This window comes from Notechis scutatus, chromosome 2 (genome assembly GCF_049901735.1).
Source record: "Notechis scutatus isolate UNSWTSFEM ecotype Mainland chromosome 2, rNotScu1.2, whole genome shotgun sequence".
In the NCBI taxonomy this organism is placed as follows: Eukaryota; Metazoa; Chordata; class Lepidosauria; order Squamata; family Elapidae; genus Notechis; species Notechis scutatus.
The window spans coordinates 246,815,425-246,836,039 of record NC_142010.1 but is presented as its reverse complement, the minus strand read 5'-3'; the positions used below and the strand labels follow the sequence as shown (position 1 = coordinate 246,836,039).

The 20,615-nt window shown below is 38.4% G+C and overlaps 1 protein-coding gene across 3 annotated transcripts in view; it reads right to left on the bottom strand.

Annotated features, from left to right (window-relative positions):
- Positions 1-13,144, bottom strand: part of RICTOR (RPTOR independent companion of MTOR complex 2) — a 46,752-nt gene extending 33,608 nt beyond the window's left edge. For 2 of the 3 annotated variants that reach the window (XM_026666427.2, XM_087958494.1), the window contains exons 1-4: positions 13,063-13,128; positions 12,816-12,863; positions 4,607-4,704; positions 680-744 (exon numbers count right to left, since the gene is read on the bottom strand). In XM_026666427.2, coding sequence (XP_026522212.1) covers positions 680-744; positions 4,607-4,704; positions 12,816-12,863; positions 13,063-13,111 — 260 coding nt within the window. In that variant the 5' untranslated portion in view covers positions 13,112-13,128. Of the gene's footprint in view, positions 1-679; positions 745-4,606; positions 4,705-12,815; positions 12,864-13,062 lie in introns of all 3 variants that reach the window. The other variant, XM_026666426.2, reaches the window with a different exon arrangement.
- Positions 13,145-20,615: the final 7,471 nt, after the last annotated feature.

The following is a 20,615-nucleotide window of genomic DNA, read 5'->3' as shown; positions in this document are numbered from 1 at the left end:
GGGAGGACAAGTTCACTGAACAGCCGTATTACTGCAATGACTCACTTAATTGTGGCAAGAAAGGTTTCTAAAATGGGGCAAAACTCGCTTAACAAATGTCTTACAACCATAGAAATTTTGGGCTCAATTGTGGTTGCAAATCAAGGACTACTATCATGTCATGTTGACCACTATAACGTATTACATACTTACTGTTTTAAAAATAGTTCAAGTCACAGCATATTTTGTAGTATTTATCTGCTGATCCACTGTTTATAATGATTTAAATTCTTTACTATTCCAATGTGTAGCTAGTAAAAGTCTGGTTATTTTAAACAAAAATAATTTTAAAGGGTTTTTTTCAGGTCTTTAACAGTAAACAGGATATATTATATAAAAAGCTTATGTTTAAGATATCAGCTGGGCATAAATCCCAACTGTTCATCAGGGACAGGAGTAACAATCAACCTAATAATCATTACTGCTCACAATTACTATTGTTGGATCTGAAGACGTGCTCAGTTTAAATCCAACTTAATCCCTTTCCACATTTATCACCCAATACAACTTAGAATTTCTAGCCTTTTGTTCTAATTCTATCACAAACCATCTTCTCTGGATAAAACCACTTTCTGATTTGTTATTACTTTAATCCAGAATTCCAATCATCAGATTACTATTTACAACAGATAACACTTACCATATGATGATATCTTCGTAAGTAAAACCTAATTTTTCTTCAGTATGACCAGCATTACAAAGAAGCTGCAAGATATAAATTTCAGTACTTTCAACAACAGAATTAAAACAATTTTCAATAAGCAAGTTCAACCAACCGTTTCCTCACATCTACACTGCTTCCCAATTAACCAACCTGAACATTTTTCCAGGATATTATTAGAAGAGAAAGAAATAGCCTGGTTGAATTATTGTCATTAACATTAAATTTTGAAAGATGATTTTAAAAAACCAAGCTATTGATATCTGGATTGACTGAAACATTCTTTATTTTTCAGATGTATGCAAAATTCTAAAATTAACTTAATTACTCCAACTACCTTAAAAGACACAAATTTAAAAAATGTAAGAATTCTTTGGTTTCTCTGCAAACATCAACTCTACACAATCTTGAATTTTAAAAAAAATATTATCACTCGCATCTTTATCTAATTCATTTTTTTGGCAAAGCTACTACCACTTTTAAAGCAAAAGTCACCAATATAATTTTGTTTCAATACTGCATTCTAATCACTGCGCCGTCGCAGCTCCTAATTCAAAAGCAGTTCTTGAATTATATAAAACATAATTGTCAGACTGCCTCCATATGGTCTCCACAGTATCAATGAAGTCACATAATTATGGCTTGCTGAAAATATTATTTTTAAGAAGATTAAAGAACTTTGGGAAGTTTAATTGTGACTTACTACATGAAGCATCACAGTTTTACTTATTTAATTCACAGAATTTCTAAATTACAATATATCAGAAACATTTGTTTCACGTATTTCCTTTTTTCTTTTAAAAACTACCATCAAGTTAATCACAGTAATATTCCAATAAACCTAAGAATCCCTGCATAAAACTTGGAGGCAGCTCTTTTGATATTAGGAATATGATTGAGATATTAAAAATTATGTCTAAACAGAATAAAAGCAATGCAAGAAAGAAACTGGACATATGTATAATCCACCATCCTTCCGTATTTCAAACCTATTTTGACAGTAGAGGGAAATTTGGGTGGAGAATTCTACAGAAGCTGTTTACTTGAATACTAGTAAAATACTATAAAAAATGAAACAGAATACATTTGTACACTCATGTGGATATAGGCACAAAGAATTTCTGAACCATCTCTGTTAATCTTGCAAAAAATGCTATTAAATGAACCTGCCTTTTTTTTGGTAATGCTAGACCATACCCACAACTTAACTGTATTCAACACGACTAGTACTACTATGCATGTTCTCAAATTTTTCATTCACCCAGTGGCATGAGGTTTTTGGTAACTGGAACAGCTTCCCTGCTCCCCAAGATAGCAGACTTTTTCCTGAAAAGCTGGCTTTGGTCATCTTCAGAGTCTCTTTCTGCACCATTTTGGAGAAAAGATTAAACCTCTTTCCAGAAATCCCTGTTCCCATTGTCAAATCTTAATCGTTACTTTAACAAACTGCAGATGAAGAGAATAACATCAAAATTATTCTGAACCCTCCTTCACTGCTACTGTTTTATCCAAAGTTCCATTATTCAATATCAAATTAGGTTATTAGCTCCATTAAACAGTGGCAAGAAAAATGTATCCTGGGCCTTAAATACCATAAAACTGACAAAATGCATTGACACCTCTGAAGTAAAAGTGTAAGAGAGCAGCTCAAATAACAGACAATGTAGACACTTCTCTTCCACTTTATGTGCTTAGTTTTGTGAAGAAAGTTTATAAAATAAGCTAATATATAAAATAAAAGCAGGGAGAGCTTTAGTCTGAATTGACCTAGGGCATCAAAGCCTTGGGGGCAACAATACGGCCTTTCTTCTGAATGATTCTAAAAATGCAAAAAGGCAGCACATGATACCAGCAGTCAATGTATCTCAGGAGTGTCATATGCCCTTGAGCTAACATTGTTCAATGTCTATGAACAAAATTTGTATTAGGGACTTACTCTGGTTATCAAGTGCAATTCAAAGTGATGGTTGTTATCTATTATATACCATACAACTCAAGAGTCTGAGTACTTTAGAAATAACTTTTGCCTGACAATATAGGAGACCAGGGAACAACTGCTGTGACAAGGTTCACAAAGCTGAAGGGAGCTCGATAATGAATTTTATTTAAAAGAATTATATTATGGCTGCCCATCGTAAGCAACTCTGGGCAGCTTATAAAAATCATTAAGCCAATAAATAAAATAATAAAAAACAATAAACACTCTGTGCCATAACCATCCCCCTTGGGATACACAACAGTAGACTCAGCTACCCTCCTAGTGAATGTTGAACAACTTGCCTCCAGAAGTTGTGAATGCTCTAACACTGGAAGTTTTTAAGAAGAGATTGCACAACCATTTGTCTGAAATGGTACAGGGCAGCAATGGCTAACCTTTTCCACGTTGTGTGCCAAAAGTGCACTTGCATGCCTGCACCCATGATGCAATGCACATACAACTTCCCCACTCCCTGTGCATGTGCCTGCAACCCACCATGCCTCTGTGCATGCACACACAACCCCCTGCATGACACATGCCTCTGCGCATGCATGCGCATCTCCCCCGTGCATGCGCAGCAGATACCCGACAATCAGCTGGCTGGTGGGAGAATGCACATATGCGCAGTGGCACTCTTCCGGGCAACCTCTCATGTGCCGACAGAAGTGGTTCTGCATGCCACTTGTGGCACGCATGCCATAGGTTTGCCATCACGGGTATAGGGTTTCCTGCTTGAGCAGGTGTTATGTGTTCCTTCCAAGTCTGTTATTCTATTCTAAAGGAGGGAGATCTCCCTATGAGATCTCCCTCCTTTGAAATAACTTATCCCAAAGCACACATGGCTCGCCTCTCATAGTTTGCCAGAATGGTGTAAATTAACTGGCTTTTTGAAAACTGATCAATGTAGAACCACTGGCAGATGAATGCTTTTTATTAATCTGTCTTATTTGGAATTACAATATATTGTTATTTTATTATTTTATTAGTTACTACATGTTATACCTTGCCTAGAATCCTAGTCAATAGAACTAAATAAGTCATTAATTTCCAACATCTCAATTTCTATCTTAAAAATATATTATATGGGTGAACAGATCCTCCAACATGCCTGTATCTGCAAAAGGTAGACATGTAACAGCCTCAGGTTCAACTCACTGCTTCATAACCCTTCATAAGAATCTATATCTATCTACCTATCTATCGTTCATTATCACAGCATATTTGTGGCATATTTGTTCAGGCTCTGCAAATTGTGGATATCCAAGTAATTTAAAACAATTTAGCAATCCCCTTACTACTTGATGACATTATCATCCAGGGGTAAGATTCTACCAGATTCTACCAGGGATTCTACCAGCACCTATTCACTAGAACCGGTTGTTAACATTCTAAGCAGTTTGGAGAACTGGTTGTTAGAAGAAATTACTGGCCTAATCCTGTAAGGAAGGCAGGAAGGAAACATTCTGGTGTTGCTTACAGAAACTGCTTCTCCGTTGACCCTTGTTACATGCTTGGAAGGACTAGACTTCCTGTCTCAGGAACATCTCTGGAGTTTTTTCCCCCTCCTTTGCTGGTACTTTGCTTGTGTGGAGTGTCCATTCAAAGTTACAATGGCACTGAAAAAAGTGACTTATGACCATTTTTCACACTTATGACTGTTGCAGCATCCCCACAGTCATGAGAGGCCAGGCGAGGAGATGCGTGCCTCGATGTGAATGATATTGAGTTGGCCACGCCCAGCCAATAACATGACCACCAAACCACGCCCACCACCTAAGCCACACCCACAGAACCGGTTGTTAAAAAATTTGAATACCACCCCTGTTATCATCCCATTGCTACATCATTCAACCATCATTTTTCTAAAACAAATATTCTTTGATGCACTAATAAAAATATAATGTTGTAATAGTCACTAAATTACTTACCTTTGTAAAATTATTCAAATGGCCAAGTTTTCTCATATTTGAAACCCCTTGCAATTTGGCCACATTTTGAAGAATCTCTCTCAAGTTATCGGAGGGGTCTACAAGAAAAATAAGACACAGATACAGTTAGAGAAACTATATAGTTCCCAAAACAATAAAAAATGTATCCCTTAGATCACAATGTAACTCTTTAAATTATCTTAATGTTTAATGTTGAGAATTCCTGCCATGTTTTGACACAAATTTATTCTGTACTGTTATTTTGTTATTTATACATTTGTGCCTTTTTCTGATCAAAAAAATGTTCAAGCTGAATTGAAGACTGAAAAATAAATCACTTTTATTTTATGTTAGTCACCCTATAATATACTGCTATGGTACAGAACAATATTATATATTTGGCTATCATCAATCCAGTACAAATAGTTATCAGATTAATGACAATTGGGACCAGAATTTCCACTGTTAGATGGTGTGGTTGTAAGTTGAGTCAGACCCAATTTTATAAGTTTTATGGTAGTCATTAAGTAAATCACTGCAGTTGTTAAGTGAGTCAGCAGGTGTTTAGCAAATATCCAATGATTTGCTTTTGGTTTTTTTACTGGAAATTGGCAAAAAAAGGTAGCAAATGACAATCCCATGACCACCAGACAGTGCAACCAGTCATAAATGAAAGTTGGTTGTCAAGTGTCCGAAATGCGATGTAAGCAGAGGTGGTATTCAGCAGGTTCTGACCAATTCTGGAGAACTGGTAGTGGAAATTTTGAGTAGTTCAGAGAACTGGCAAATACCCCCTCTGACTGGAGATTTTATAATATCCTTCCCCTGCCACGCCCACCAAGCCACGCCCACAGAACCAGTAGTAAAAAAAATTAAATCCCACCACTGGATTAAGCACAGGAGTGGTGCGATGGTTGCAAGTGTGTGAATCGGTTGTCACTTTTTCCGATGATGTTGAAACTTTAAACCACTGTTAATTGAACAGTTATTGACTCAAAGAGTACTGATAAAAAAATCTTATTATTTTGTTACTGCTATAATACGTAAAATTAAAAATTTTGGTGAAAGAATTTTTTTTTAAAATTATTTTCTAAATAGAAAATTTTGAGATTCCAAAGTTTCTTTTACAAAATGAGAAGAGCGCTTCCATAGAAAATGTAAAAAGTATGAGAAAGAGAAAAAATAGGAAGACAAAAAACATTTTATAAAATTTAAAAAGCAAAAGCTACAAACAAGAGATTATAAAGAGTTTATAATATTGATATAAAAATACCACCATTATAATCTTTAATTTTAAGGATGCATGATAGATGGAACAAATTGCTGTCCTACAATTTAACACCAACAATATAATATGGGTGATATATATTTTGTTTTGAGCATTTATCAGAACACTAGCTGGATACTCGTGCTTCGCTACGAAACTATGTGAGCAGGCTTAGTTTATGGGGAGGAAAATAAGGGGGGGGGGGGAAATCTGCCTCTGCCTACCAGCATCTATCGGTATTCATTTAGCTAGCATCCTGTCAGTGTGTGAGAATTGAGGGCTGTTTGGAAACTGAAACAGTATTTGCTGTGTGAGCAAGGAGATAGCAAGGAGCCTGGGTGTGGCTTAATTCAACTGTTCTGTACTAAAGTTGGCTGCTGCTATGAAACTAAAATTGAAACTGAAACTCCTGTCCTCTGCTTGTGTTTTGCATTTGGAACAGATTTCTTTTCAGGTGGGGAGGGGGAGTAGAACTCCTTAGCATCAGAGTGTGTTAATAATATACAAAATACTAATGCTCTGATGGTCATTTCGAAAAATCCTGTCTTAGCGAGCACCTAGAAGCCAAGAGGAACATATGTGCCAAATTTCAAGTTTGTAGGCTTTACCGTTCTGGAGATTTTGTGATGATGTGCAAGTGGTATTTCGCTTTTATATATATAGATGATTACCAAAATAATTCTAGATTCAAATAATTTTGCTATAAAATTATTTAGATTTCAATAGCAAGTTCATAGAGTTATAAGTTAGAAAATATTATTTCACTGGCAAAACAATAAATCAAACTACAGATAGTCCTTGTTTAGCAAGCACAACTGGGACCAGCAACTCAGTCAGTAAGTGAAGTGATCACTAAGCAAACTGCAACCATGTTTATGATCAGCTTTCATTTGATTTATAGACCTGCAAAGGTCAAAAATGCAAGGACTGGTTTCAAAATTACTTCATCACTCTCATAACTAAGAGTAATCACAGTACTACACAGTTGCTAAATGAGGAATACCTGTGCTTTCTCAATAAGGCTCTGCAAAATAGAAATATTCCAGCTTGATCAAATTAACAGCAAAAATGCAGTTCTATTTGTCTTTTCTCAAAGTAGAAATAAAATATCCTCTGGTCACAAAGCTTTAAAGGCATGTATGATATATTACAAGGAGCAGGTGTACATCGGTTATGTAGCATGGTCCCAAACATTTTGAAAATTAAGTAAGTGAATTGGACTGTAGCCTCTGACACCATTGTTCTTGGTATCTTGTTGGACCACCTGCAATTGGGGATAGGAGGTATTGTTTTGCAATGATTGTACTCCTTTCTCAATGGACAATTTCAGTCTGCCATAGCAGGTAGGAGGAGAGATTGAACCAATAGCTACTATTGGATGGAGTGCTACGATTCAATTCTCCCCTCATTGTGTTTTAACATCTATAGTAAACTGATAGAGGAAGTCATATGACAATTTCAGATGATAGTGGTATCCTGGTGATGCCTAATTATACACTGCTACCCCACACTGTAAGAGATGTGCTTGATGTTCCTTATTTATCATATTTAGAAACTGCCCATCTTCCTCACAGAGGGACCCTGTGTACAAATAACTGCATGGAGCCTGTGAAGACTTGGATGAGAGATAACAGAAAATTTGAACCCACATAAGACAGAATTGCTGCTTGTACACTGTAATTCTTCTGGATTCATATCTTCTGCCTGAAGTCTGGTAATAGCCAGAAGAATTTAAGTTTAGCTCTGGATAGTACAGTTTCAGTCTTTCTTACTGCAAGGATACCTAGCTATAGTAACTCATTCCTCAATACCAACCAGTTAGATTACTGCAATGTACTTTACATGGGGTTGCCCTGAAACTGCACATTTGTTTAACAAATTTACCATTGTACATCACTTGTATGTGAATTGCATGAAACATGAAAATGTTACATAAAAAAATTAATGAAATAAAATGAATTAATGGATAACCACATTCAGAAAGTCTTGCAATTGTCACCTGGCATCTTCATTGAGACAAATGAAAACAGAACTTTTTTAAAAAAAAAAGTAATTCATGTCATTTTAAGCGTTAAACACCAACTTAATGGCACCTAATCAAGCAATCCACTCATGTCTATGCTGCGAGGAGAGATCATATTAGCTATAATGGTATCTTAAAAATAACAACCAAGGCATTATACTTGTTTTGTTGCTAAAGAAAACATTTCAATGCTTGAAATGGTTGCTTCATAATCCAGAAGCATTTAAGTTTGCTGCATCAGCTATTCCAGTTTTTATCAATTGCAGATCGAGTCACTAATACCCTATAATGCATTCTACCTATAGCTTTTCTCAGAAACTTCAAATGGTTCAAAATGTTATAGCAAGATTACTTTAGTATTTGTTATATTCATTTTCAATTCTATATTTCTTGTTGCATCATACTTTTATCTAATATTTACTGCAAATAAACTAGACTCTGAGCCATCATTTATACCTGAAGATACACGTTGATTCATATCCCCAATCAGCCAATACCTTTAACTGTTACCACAGAGTTCTGTGTGGTATAGCAGTTTGAATGTTAGACTAGCAGCAGGTGTTAATCCAAGCTCTATCATCAAAGGTAACTAGTTGGGTTTGAATCAATCACTTGCTCTCACTTTATAGGGTAATTTTAGTGAAGAAAAATAGAAGGAAGGAAGATCATATATACTAGGGCTGTCAAACTCCCAGCCCATGGGCTGGATGCGTCACGGGCTGGCCATGCCCACGCCCAGTTTAGCAAAGGGGAAAGAAGTCCCTATACATCACATGATGCCACTATAATGTGAGTTTGACATCCCTGATACATAATAAAGTTTCTAAATTTAAAAAAACAAGATATAAATCTAACAAATGCATTAAAATGTATTTTATTCACTTGGGAATAAAAATATGGGATAGAAAATATATGTGCTGGGGCTTGCTGTTTACTCCAAGCATGATTGTAAGCAGCTTTCATCCCCTTCCTATAGCAAGAGTAAAAATAAATAAATAATGAGAGAAGAAAATATCAGACCACAGTGAGAAATATCAAATTACTAAGAAAGAAAGTAAGTTTGAGACCAAAGCTTCTAAACACAACCACAGGTTTAAACTTACAGTAAATCCCCTTCACTATTTTTTAAATGCAGTTTTTAAAAGAATTTTTAAAATAAATTTTAAGTCATCAATGCAGTTCTTTTAATAAAATTCTGTAAGACTGTTGGCAATTGAATAAGACACAACAGAATTAAATGGATATTTAATTAAATGGATTGGATATTTAAATTGACTAGTTTGATTTCCATTAAGAGAATTACTGTAGGAAATAAAATTCTATTGGAATAGATGTTGACTCTATCTTCATTCCTAAGTCTTTGAATTCATGTAGCTCTATAGAAGCATGGGATTTATTTCCCATATCCTGCCATGAGACAGCCTTCTCATCTTCTTTGTGCTTCTATAAAAATTATATTGTCAGAAAAATTCCGAGACTGTGATTGTTTATAAATAGTATTCATAGATGTTCTGTTTTTTTTTTTTTTTTGGATTACAAAATGTCCTAATGGTACTCAATTAGGAATGCCACATATTATTTGTCACCCATCATGTAAGTTTTAAAATTTAAAATCCATAAAGCTCTCAGTAAAATAAACCACACACACACAAACATAAATCATTTTGACAATACAGAATTACTATTCCAATGTGATATTCAAAAGTTTAAATTCATACACACAAATTTTGATATTGTGGATTTCCCACATTATCCATTATTTTTCAGCCATCCAACTTTATGTAAATGTTCATTTCTAGGTTATTGAAGCCTATTCAAAGGAATTGTAGGTGACCTGCATATTATATGTAAAAATGAAAAGAACTATCCAAGTAGTTTGCATGGTCTTTCTTCATTTTTTTGGTCTTTTAAGTCTTCCTTCTTAGGAAAGACGTAACATATCACCAAAGCAGCGTATTCCTGTTTTATTGATTGCCTTTATTTCAGTCAATTTATATGGTCACCATCTCATAAACACAACTTAGGGCAGCTGATAAGTTAAACCATATAGCCACTGATTTATTTTTTTTAAACGGACAAGATATTATGGCAACCAAGAAAATCAGCAACATCTGGTTTCAATTTCTATAATTATTTGACCCCACCCCCAGCCTGGAAAATACCCAGGTCTAAATAGCTTTCCCAAAGACCCGCAAGGTAAAATCTAATCTACTTTGGGGTAGTATGGTTTGATAGAGCACTGTGAAAAAACGGTAGGCTTCCTAAGTTCTACAAGACAATTTTGTCTAACTGATACAACCCAGGGACTAGGATCTCACAGAATAAAGACAAAAATGCAACAGACACCACTTTGCATCACCTGTAAAGGAACTTAAAAGTACTACTTGTATAATTAATACTGCTAATTATGTATTACTTAACCATGAATTAAAATATGCAAATTATCTTTCTGACCATTCTGCTAAACATATCTAGCTTTCTTCAATCTTTCTTTCACCATTCAAAGTAAAAAAAATCAAAAGTAGGGGACTTATTTAACCACTATTATCCAAGGATCATTGAACCGCTTTCATGAACACATATAAGCAAATTTGAAGAAAGAGAATATATTACACTATGCAGTAAACGTACTTGTAATAAGAGAATAGAATACACAAGAGAAACAAAACATTCCTGTGCAATACATTTTCAGTATTCTCATAAAAGTTGTCAAAAGATCTCTAGAATCTATTTGACATTTAAGATACTTCAGTATATTTTTCCTTCAATAATCTAGAAAATTGGCATATCAAAATGTGTATCTGGACACAATCTATAATATTTTTTGAATTGTACCATTTAAATTAAACCAACATTTTCTCCATTGAATGTCATTTTCTAAACAATTTAACCCCAATTTAGATTTTATAACTGCAGTATGAAGACGTCCATCGTGAAGTCCAGCAATCACTGCAGTAATGTCCAAACATCGAAATCACATGCCCTGTGTGAATAAACAGTATCTTTTTGCATTATGTCATTTAGTTTCCAGTAGAACCATTTCGATCAGTTGAACTAAAATTATGGATTTCATTGTGCATTTCTGGATTTATCCTGTACTATTCTTTGTACTACATATTTTGTCAGAAGCTTATACACTTATTCTAATTCTTTTTTCTGATAAACAAGACTGTATCAAATATCCCATTCAGTTTACAAAGGATTTGCAAATCCTAATATGCGGCATGCTAGAATCTATTATTTTATCTACCCAAAACTGTATCTAAAACAAATGTGAGTTTGCCATTTATTAGTGACCAACTGCAACTCTGCCTCCCAGAAAAAGCATGATGGAAAAAGAAAAAACAGCTCTGTTCCATCAATTTGGATTAATGAAGAAAAGCTAGAGTTTATTTATTCCAGAAAGAACACATTGCTATGAAAACAATCCTGAGACTAATGTATATAACTTCTGAGTTTTTCTTGTACTGTAATTTGTATTATTTTAATATAATAGATACTGCCTTAAGGAGTATGTACGTAATACTGAATATAAATATGCTAAATAACAAGCAATGAAATGTTATACTGAGTACTGTTTTGTTTAGATAGCATGCCAATAACATGTTTTACTACAACTGTATATTCTAAGTTTGAAAAAAACATATATATTCCTATAAATTATCTCTGAAAATTTTGAATTTTTCAAAAATGTTACTATGATGATACTTCCAGCTGCCACCTTGCCTTAATATCCACATCTAATCATGGTAGAACACAGTTTTTGCCTATCTATGGAGACTGTCAGTTAGGGAAGCTTTTATAGCTTATCAACAAGCTTAAGCGCAAAAGAGGCCTATTTCCAAGTAGACTGACTCACCAAATCAATTTGCAAGCTGAGTGTAGGAGGGGGGCAGAAAGCCTTCAGAAAGACCATTGAGATTTATATAGTGCTAGCATAAGCACTCAAACGTGCTTTAAGGGCTGCTAATAGCCATCAACAGCAAGCTGAGATTAAATAATGAACCTGAAATAGATTAAGTTGCACAAACAATCTAGGATGGAGAGAATAGCAATACAGTAATTGTCAATAGCTACTTGTTGTCCTCATGCTTCCCCCCTCCCACATCAAGACTATCTCAGCAAGCAACCCACCAGAGTGAAGCATCCCTAGCATATATAGCCCTGCCATAAAACACCATGACTGTCACTATTTTCATGGTAGATTTTTTTTAAAAAAAGAGACCTGTTTGCCTTTCATTCTTTCAACCCAACCTTCACATTCCCTCCCTTTTTCAAGAGGCCCAACAAATACCAACTTATTTTAAGCAGGGTTTAAAAAAAAAAAAAACGCCATTGCAACCCGTGGTGGTAAGACACAAACACACACCCACACCCAGAGTGTACGAGAAGGCTTATTTCTTCAGAGCCAACCGTCTTGCAAATTTGCTCAGACCAGTAATGGGAAGAAGGCCGGGCTTCCCATTGAGGAACTAATTCACTCCACAAGTCCGCTTCAGACACCGCAACCAGGCTGAATGAAATATTACTCACAGGGAAGTGAACCACTCCGACCAAGCTTAGTTTTAAATAAGGGAGGGAGGAGGAGGAGCGGTGGGGGGGAGACTTGTCCAACCATCCTAATAAACAAGCTTAAGATTTAAGTAAGGGAGGAGGCGGTTGTGTATTGGCAACCTTTCCATCTCCGAAGGGAGACGCTTCGAGAAAGGGAGGAGCGGCTGCCCAGTGCTCTTTAGGCGACCCTCCCACTTCTCCCCACGGAGGACTCGCCCGACGAGCCTCCACACCCTCAAGACCCAGATTCCATTCACTCCCATTCTGAAAATGGGAGCCGGCAACCCAAGAGGAGGAGGCGGGGTGGAGGGGGGTTGATTGTTCCCGGCCCGGCTTGGCTTGGCTTTCGGCAGGCCTTCCGTTACCTCGGGTGAGATCGAGGGGGACGTTCTCCTCGCCGCTGTCGTTCCGGCCTGGAAAAGGGGGGGAGAGAAAGGAGAGACAAGAGCAGGAGCTTCAGTTAGTGATGGAAGCCGCACCGGGAGCCGCCGAGCAGCGGGGCTGAGGCAAGACAGAGGACGGAGAGCTCGGAGACAGCGCCGTCCTCGCTTCGTTTCCCCTTCCCCGCCCGCCCGCCAGCCACGGTCTGGGCCTAGCCCAGGTTCTCCTCACCTCGGATGCGGAGGTGCCTCAGCGAGCGGGCGCGGAGACTCACCGCCATGTTTACGGTCCCGCAGTCACAACACCGGAAACCTTGCCCGATCTCGCGAGAGCGGGCGGAGGAGAGACGCCGCTTGACTTCGCCCGCCGGACGCGCTCGGGCCGGCAGTCTGAGCAGGGCGGGGCGGCGGCGGAGACGCTGCTGCTGCTGCTGCTGCTGGGGGGCTCCCGGAGGAGGGCGGAAAGGACCCGCCCGCGGTCAGCGGTGCCTCTCGAAGGGGGGGCTGCCTGGAAGGGCCAAGAGGGAGCGGGAAAGCAGCAGTGCCGCCGCCGGCCGCCCCTCCTTTAGCCAGGTGGCGGGGCCCGCATCGCCTTCTCTGCCACTCTGGGTGGAATTGGGTGTGCGCGGCTCGGGATTTGTAGCTCGCGTGCGCGCACGTGGATAGATAGCTTCATTAGGGTACCTATCTACTTTCTTTTTTTTTTTTGTTCCAAGTTTATTTTTTTAGCATATAAAAATTCCAATTTCAGTCGAACAGTGTGTGGACTGGATACACAAACATTTTTAGGGTATAATAATCAAAGATGTTTACAACAATATTCATTACATTGATGTTAATTATAGTGGTATCAATAATAATAATATTATGTACTTAACCAATTCAACATGCCTTTCTTATATCACTGACCCTATCCATCTATTCCCCTGTATTTAGCTCCTGTTTTCTTCACCTACTTTCTCCCTAGTGGCTTCCAGTCCCTGCCAGTCCTTATATAGGGTATGGTTAGGTAAATATTTGGATGTGCATGTGTTTTATAAATATGTCTGCTTCTTTGTGTGCGTGCATGTGTGTATGAATATGTATAAATATGTATGTCTTGTGTATGTATGAACATGTATGTGTCTGAATATGCATGTGTGTGTTTACTTTGTGGATGGATGGATATGCATGTGTGTCTGCTTTGTATGTATGACTGTATGTGTGTGTCTACTTTGTGTATATGTATGTATGTATGAATATCAACCAATGGAACACCTTGCCCTCAGAAGTTGTGGGAGGGCCATCACTTGAGACTTTCAAGAAGAGATGGAACTGCCATTTGTCAGAAATGGAGTAGGGTCTCCCGCTTGGGTGGGGGTGGGGGTTGGACTAGATGACCAACAAGGTCCCTTCCAACTCTGATTATCTGCTATCTGTATGTGTGTATACATGTTTCTTTGGAAGCACAGATACTGAAGCTGAAGCGCAAGTACGGTACTTTGGCTACCAAATGAGGATTCATTGGAAAAGACTGATGTTGGGAAAGACTGAAAGGAAAAGGAGAAGGCAGAGGATGGGATGGTTAGAGTGTGTCATTGAAACAGTGAATATGGGTTTGGGCAAATTTAGGGATACATTAGGGGAAGGGGGGACTGGCATGCTATAATCAATGCGGTCATGGAGTGTCTTAATGATTGACCAATAAATACATATGTGTATGCATATGCAAGTGTGTGTGTGTGTGTGTGTGTGTGTATATATAAAAAATAAAAGCAACAGGTCATAACATCGACTTCAATGGCACCAAAACCCTAGCCACTATAGAAAACCTCAGCCGCAGAATTATCAGAGAAGCCATAGAGATTGAAAAAAGACCTGAAAGCATGAATAGAAGAGTTGATTCCACCAGACTGTCAATTGTTTGGAAGCCTGCACTCACAAACAAACAAATCTCCACACCACAAGCCAGGCAAACACCTGGGCACAAACAGATCCCCCCTGATACCTCCAGCTTAAACACACCCCAACCAGGCACCCAGATGAAACCTAGCTACCTAATAAATGATAGCCATCCATTTACTCGGAGCCAAGCTGCACTAAAAGCCTCCAATACAGGAACACAATGTTGCCAGCCAATCAAGACAAAAAAAGCCTTATTTCACGGGTACAGGTATGTAGGTCTAGGTGTGTTCGGGTCTTTCCCGTGTAAGATTAAGAGTATCTTGGCGACGTTTCGGCGAGGATGGCAAGTGGGACCTCGCCGAAACGTCACCAAGATACTCTTAAATCTTACACGGGAAAAGACCTGAACACACCTAGACCTACACACACACACACACACACATGCTGTCTTACACTGTATAGTACATTCAGAAAGTATTCAGACCCCCTTTCACTTTTGTCAATTTTGATAGGTTGCAGCCTGATTCTACAGTTTTGGAACTTCATTTTTTTCCTCATTAATCTGCACTTGGTACCCCATAATGACAAAGTGAAAACAGAAGTTTAGAAATGTATGTAAATTTATTAAAAAGGAAAAAAAACCCTCAAATATCGCATTGGCATAAGTATTCAAACCCTCCACTCAGTACTTTGTGGAAGCACCTTTGGTGGCAATCAGTCTTGAGTGTTTTGGAGTATGAGGCGACAGGCCTTGCACACCTGGACTGGGGGATTTTTCTGCCATTCTTCCTTGCAAATCCTCTCAAGCTGAGTCAGGTTGGATGGCAACTGTTGGTAGATAGCTATTTTCAGGTCCCTCCAGAGATGTTCAATAGGGTTCAAGTCAGGGCTCTGGCTGTGACACTGTAGGACACTCATAGACTTGTCAACTAAGCTGTGTTGTCTTGGCTGTGTGTTTAGGATCGTTGTCATGTTGGTAAGTGAACCTTCATCCCAGTCTGAGGTCAGCCCAGTGTGGAACAGCCACACCCACCCTCCATAGTTCCAGTAATTCCAAAATACGTCAGATTTCTCACAAAAATGCACTTTCGCCATTCTTGTACCTGTGTTGCATTCTTTATTTACACATCATACATTCATATTCCTTTACACAAAATGTTCATGTAATCCCTCCTCATTGTATTGGTCTTTGTTATAGGAACCCTTTTGCAGATATTTGATATAATAACATCAAGTATTGCCTCCAAATGGCTCTATAGGTTTTGACTTCTTGTGTGTTAGAGGCAGAATCCCATTTCTGTGAGAAATAGATGTTCATAAATACACAACTCAACATATGTTTAAGAAACACTCATTTCAGATGATAAAAGTCGAAAGTGTTGGAATTGGTAGGTATAATCTATCACCACACATTAGCAAATATGGTATCCTGTGGCCTGTTGAAAGGTAAAGAATTGTTTGGGTCGAACTCAACTCCTGATGATTTCCTGATGACTTTGTAGATAGGCCCGTGCAGTTTTGGTGGTTGGGGGGAAGACAAATGGTTTGCCATAGGTTTCTTCTGGAATGTTTCTTTTATTTTTTAGTGTAACAAACTCTGGCACTGCCTAGGGTTTTCGATTTAAGTATTAATTAAGCCTGAGCCTAAAAAAAGTTGCTCATCCTGGTAACATAGCCACTCGGAAGTAAATCTCAGCCTGCAATTTAAGCACAGGATTTCAGTATGTATTTATTAACAGATGAACAGAGTTGGAAGGGAGCTTGTAGGTCATCTAGTCCAACCCCCCGCCCAAGCAGGAGACCCTACACCATTTCTGACAAATGGCAGCCCATGTATACAATACCTTGCCTATAAAAATAACCATTTTAATTGATTATCCAAAGTAAGATGACCTGGATGATTGAGAATTTCCAGAGACACATAGGAATTATTGTAAACCATGAGATGACATTGTGATGTTCCTTTTGTATTTTGTATACACCCACACACCCACACCCCCACACACCCAAATTTGATAGAAGTTAACAAGAAAATTACCGAACTAGCTGGATTGGTAGTCTCTGGATTTTTTAAAAACATCCTCAAGACATTTCATGCTGAAGGATAAACCCCATTCTCTGATGTTAGATCCATGCTAAATGCTGGATAGGACTGGAATCCATCTATCTAGAGCTATTACAACTTAAACCTTGAAAATACAGTGATTGGTTTAACAACTTTTTAAAAATTTTATCAGCTGCATGCTAAGTGGTGTTTTTAAAAATAAAAACAGTACTGATGACAACTTAAATGTAAAGTTTCTCACTTCTAAGTGTGGTTTTACTCTGAAAAATTATTGGTTTTTCTTTGAAAAATGTCAAATGCTTCCTGTTTACACTGTACAATTTTGCCTTAACTACACTAAGGAACCTTTTTGTGTGTGACATCCAGAGTATATGCAGTACATAGGTCTTTCTGTGTGCTTGTGTGGAAAGGTGGGGCAGGAAAGAAATGTGAGGGGTATATATAACATTTTTAAAAAGTTATTGTTAAACAAACCATAGTTGCTTAGTTTGTACAAAATGTACACTTTGTTAAGTAAACTGACAAGCTACAATTAATTAGCAGAATATGTTAACCCTGTTGAATGTTTGAGCTCATCAGTACAATTTGCAGCCAATTCCATTGTCTCTGATTATCACTTATTTATTTTCTTTTCCAATAGTTATAACCTGCCCCAATCCTGAAGACTTGACTGTGGTACAAATTCAGAGCAACAACAATTATGCAAAATTAAAAGAATATCATAAAAGTGCTATATTAAGGGCTGAATGCATGCTGGATTAAAATTGCTTTGATTTGCTTACAAAATTTAATTGATAACTGTTTAGTGGCAATGATGCCTGATAGCTGTGGTGCCTATTTAAGAATAAGTATGAAGACATTTGAAATGAGAAATAGCAAACCACCAGGTAGAAAACTTGAAATCTTTATTTTTTTCCAGAACAAGTTTAAGAACAAAATCTATGAAGAATAAAAATATAATATAATGTATAACCCCAGGCTCCTGGATGCCATAGCAACATGCTACTATAATTAAGTCAAGAGTTCCAAGGATAGAATCTAAACACAAAAGAAAATGTTAAGAAATGCATAAATTACATGGACTATTGTTGATTTTTTTTTTTTTTTTTAGAAAAAGTCATTGTCATAACTTTACCAAATAAGCTCATTAATTCTCTATGGAAGTCATATTCTATCTGTCATGCTAAAGATTTTCGCATCTATATTTGTATAGCTTGGAAACAGCTGTGCAGGCTGGAACCATGTTATGTGTCAAGATCCATGAATTACGTAGGATTATCCTATGATCAATAACCTTGTGGACCTAGTGTCCTCTATTTGTTTCTCCTGTAATCAATGCTGTCTCTAAACATTGTCCCAGGCTGTGTGTGGATGGGCAACTATTTCCCTACTTTTTCTGTTAAAACGGTTTCCTCCCCATTTAAGGAGGATTCTTTGCCACTGTTAGCAGGATGATGTCAGAGAATCATTAGATGGAAACTCCTTTCATCTTTTCAAAAGGATGTCAGACAAATAACATGACTTGTTCACATATACAGGTAGTTTGTGATCACCCGGGGCGTGGCACAAAGGCAACACAGTCACATAAGTAAGAAAAGTCCCTTTAAAACCTCCAACTTTGCCCCCAATGTCCAGTTACCTTCGGCTGGAGAAAAAACTCTCCCCAAAACAGTCTTTAAGTGGAGGAAATTCAGTCCAAAAACAAAGTACATATAAGCTGTAAATGAAAATACACATAAACCATGCTGCAGCAATTAGCTGGACAGCAGGATAAGGAATTGCAGACTTCAAAGGCCAACAAAACACATACAGTTGGGAAGACACCAGTAACCCAGATACGCCTTGACAATAAAAGATAACTCATGATTTGCTTCCAACAAGTTGCTGTGCACAAACTCCCTTTTTAAACACTGTGTTCCCAGCTGCAGCTAATGAAGGGAATCAGGGCCCTTTCCTCCCCCGTAAGCCATGCAACTCACGTTGCTCCCTTCTCCGTTCCTCCCTGCATGCCCTAGGATGAAGAGGAGGTGGGCCTGGATCTTCTAAATTCCCTCTGCCTTGCTCTACCTCTCCCCTGCTCTGCCCAGCCGGACTTTGCCCTTGCCCTCTTCCACAACTACTGGAGCCACATTCCCACTCCCTGTCAGTGCTCAGCCTCCCCCTCAGAATCAGATTCTGACAGGGGTATGACATAGTGCTTAACTTACAACCACAATAGACGCCAGAATTTCTGTTGCAGGTGGTTTTTAAGTGAATCATGCCTGATTTTATGACCCTTTTGCCACAGTTAAGTGAATCACTGCAGTTAAGTGAATCACATGGTTGCTAAGCAAATCCAGCTTCCCTTTGTCGGAAGCTGCTGGGAAGGTCACAAATGGTGATCCCATGACCCTCAGGCACTGCAACCATCCTAAATATATGCTGGTTGCCAAGTGCTCGAATTTTGAGCATGTGACGGGGGATGGTGCAATGAATGTAAGAGCAAGAACTGGTTGTCACTTTTTTTCAGCACCATTGAGCTGTCATTAAATGAATGGTTATAGTCAAGGACTACCAGTAAAAGACTGGAATACATGGTGAATTATTTTAGACTATATTCTACATACAGGGGTCTTCAAACTTGACAGCTTGAAGACTTGTGGACTTCAAGTCCCAGAATTCCTCCTCCAGTCATGTTAGCTCAGGAATTCTGGGAGTTGAAGTCCACAAGTCTTAAACTTGCCAAGTTTGAAGACCCTTGTTCTACAACATAGAGGCCACCCAGTCGCCAGTCCTGTATCTAATCTCGCAAACTGCTTAGTCATTTGTCTTTACCAGGAGGGTTGAATAGACAGAGAAAGACTGGGTTGAGAATGGAAAGAGAAAGAGTGGGTTATGGAAGGTCTTTGTACAATTATTTGTATATGCTATATTTTATACTAGAAACAATCACTATTGGGTATACTACATTGAATAGTTTTGGATGGGTCATGTTCAGAATGAAATGGGGCTGTTCTCTTCGGCGTATGGACTAACACGTTCCCGTTAGGGAAGGTTGCAGGCCAGAAGGTGGTACTGTTGTACTGTTCTGGGACATTGTCAGACAGAGTGGAGGAAATGAAGTTTGGTGCTGGAAATTTTGAGATGGATGGATGAGTGAATGTCAGTCTTCATGTCAGATGCATCAATAAATCTCAGCTCTTCAGATAATGAACACCACAGTCAGGAACTAAACTCTCGGTCTCCATTGCAAGCCTAGCAGTGATGGGATTCAAAAATTTTTACTACCGGTTCTGGCTTTGTGGGCATGGCAGTGGAAGGATACTGCAAAATCCCCATTCCCTCCCCACCCCACTAGCCTGCTTTCCAGCTCCATTCTCCTGTGCAAGGCAACCAAAGAAGACTCAGCCAATCAGCTGGGACTCGGGAGGCAGAGAATAAATGGGGCCAGGGCCAGTCAGAGGTGGTATTTGCCGGTTCTCCGAACTACTCAAAATTTCCACTACCGGTTCTCCAGAAATGGTCAGAACCTGCTGAATACCACCTCTGAAGCCTAGGTAATTTTAGCTGTTTTCTTCACAACTCTCAGATTTGGAAGCATTTGTTCAGGGTCACATGATTTCTTTCCATGCTGGTTCTTGCCAGCTTCATTCTTTACAATTTGCTGTGAAGGGAGCTGTTGAGGGGAAAGGAACTGATACATGCCAGCCTTATTTCCCTCCCCACATAAAAGTATTCTGGGATTCCCTTTGTTTGAGCTTAAACCCCATAACAACAAAAACTGTTCTGGGTTATGTTTTTGCTGAAACAAGGGCCACCTCGAATGATTTGACAAGACATGTTACTTTCAATCCCTA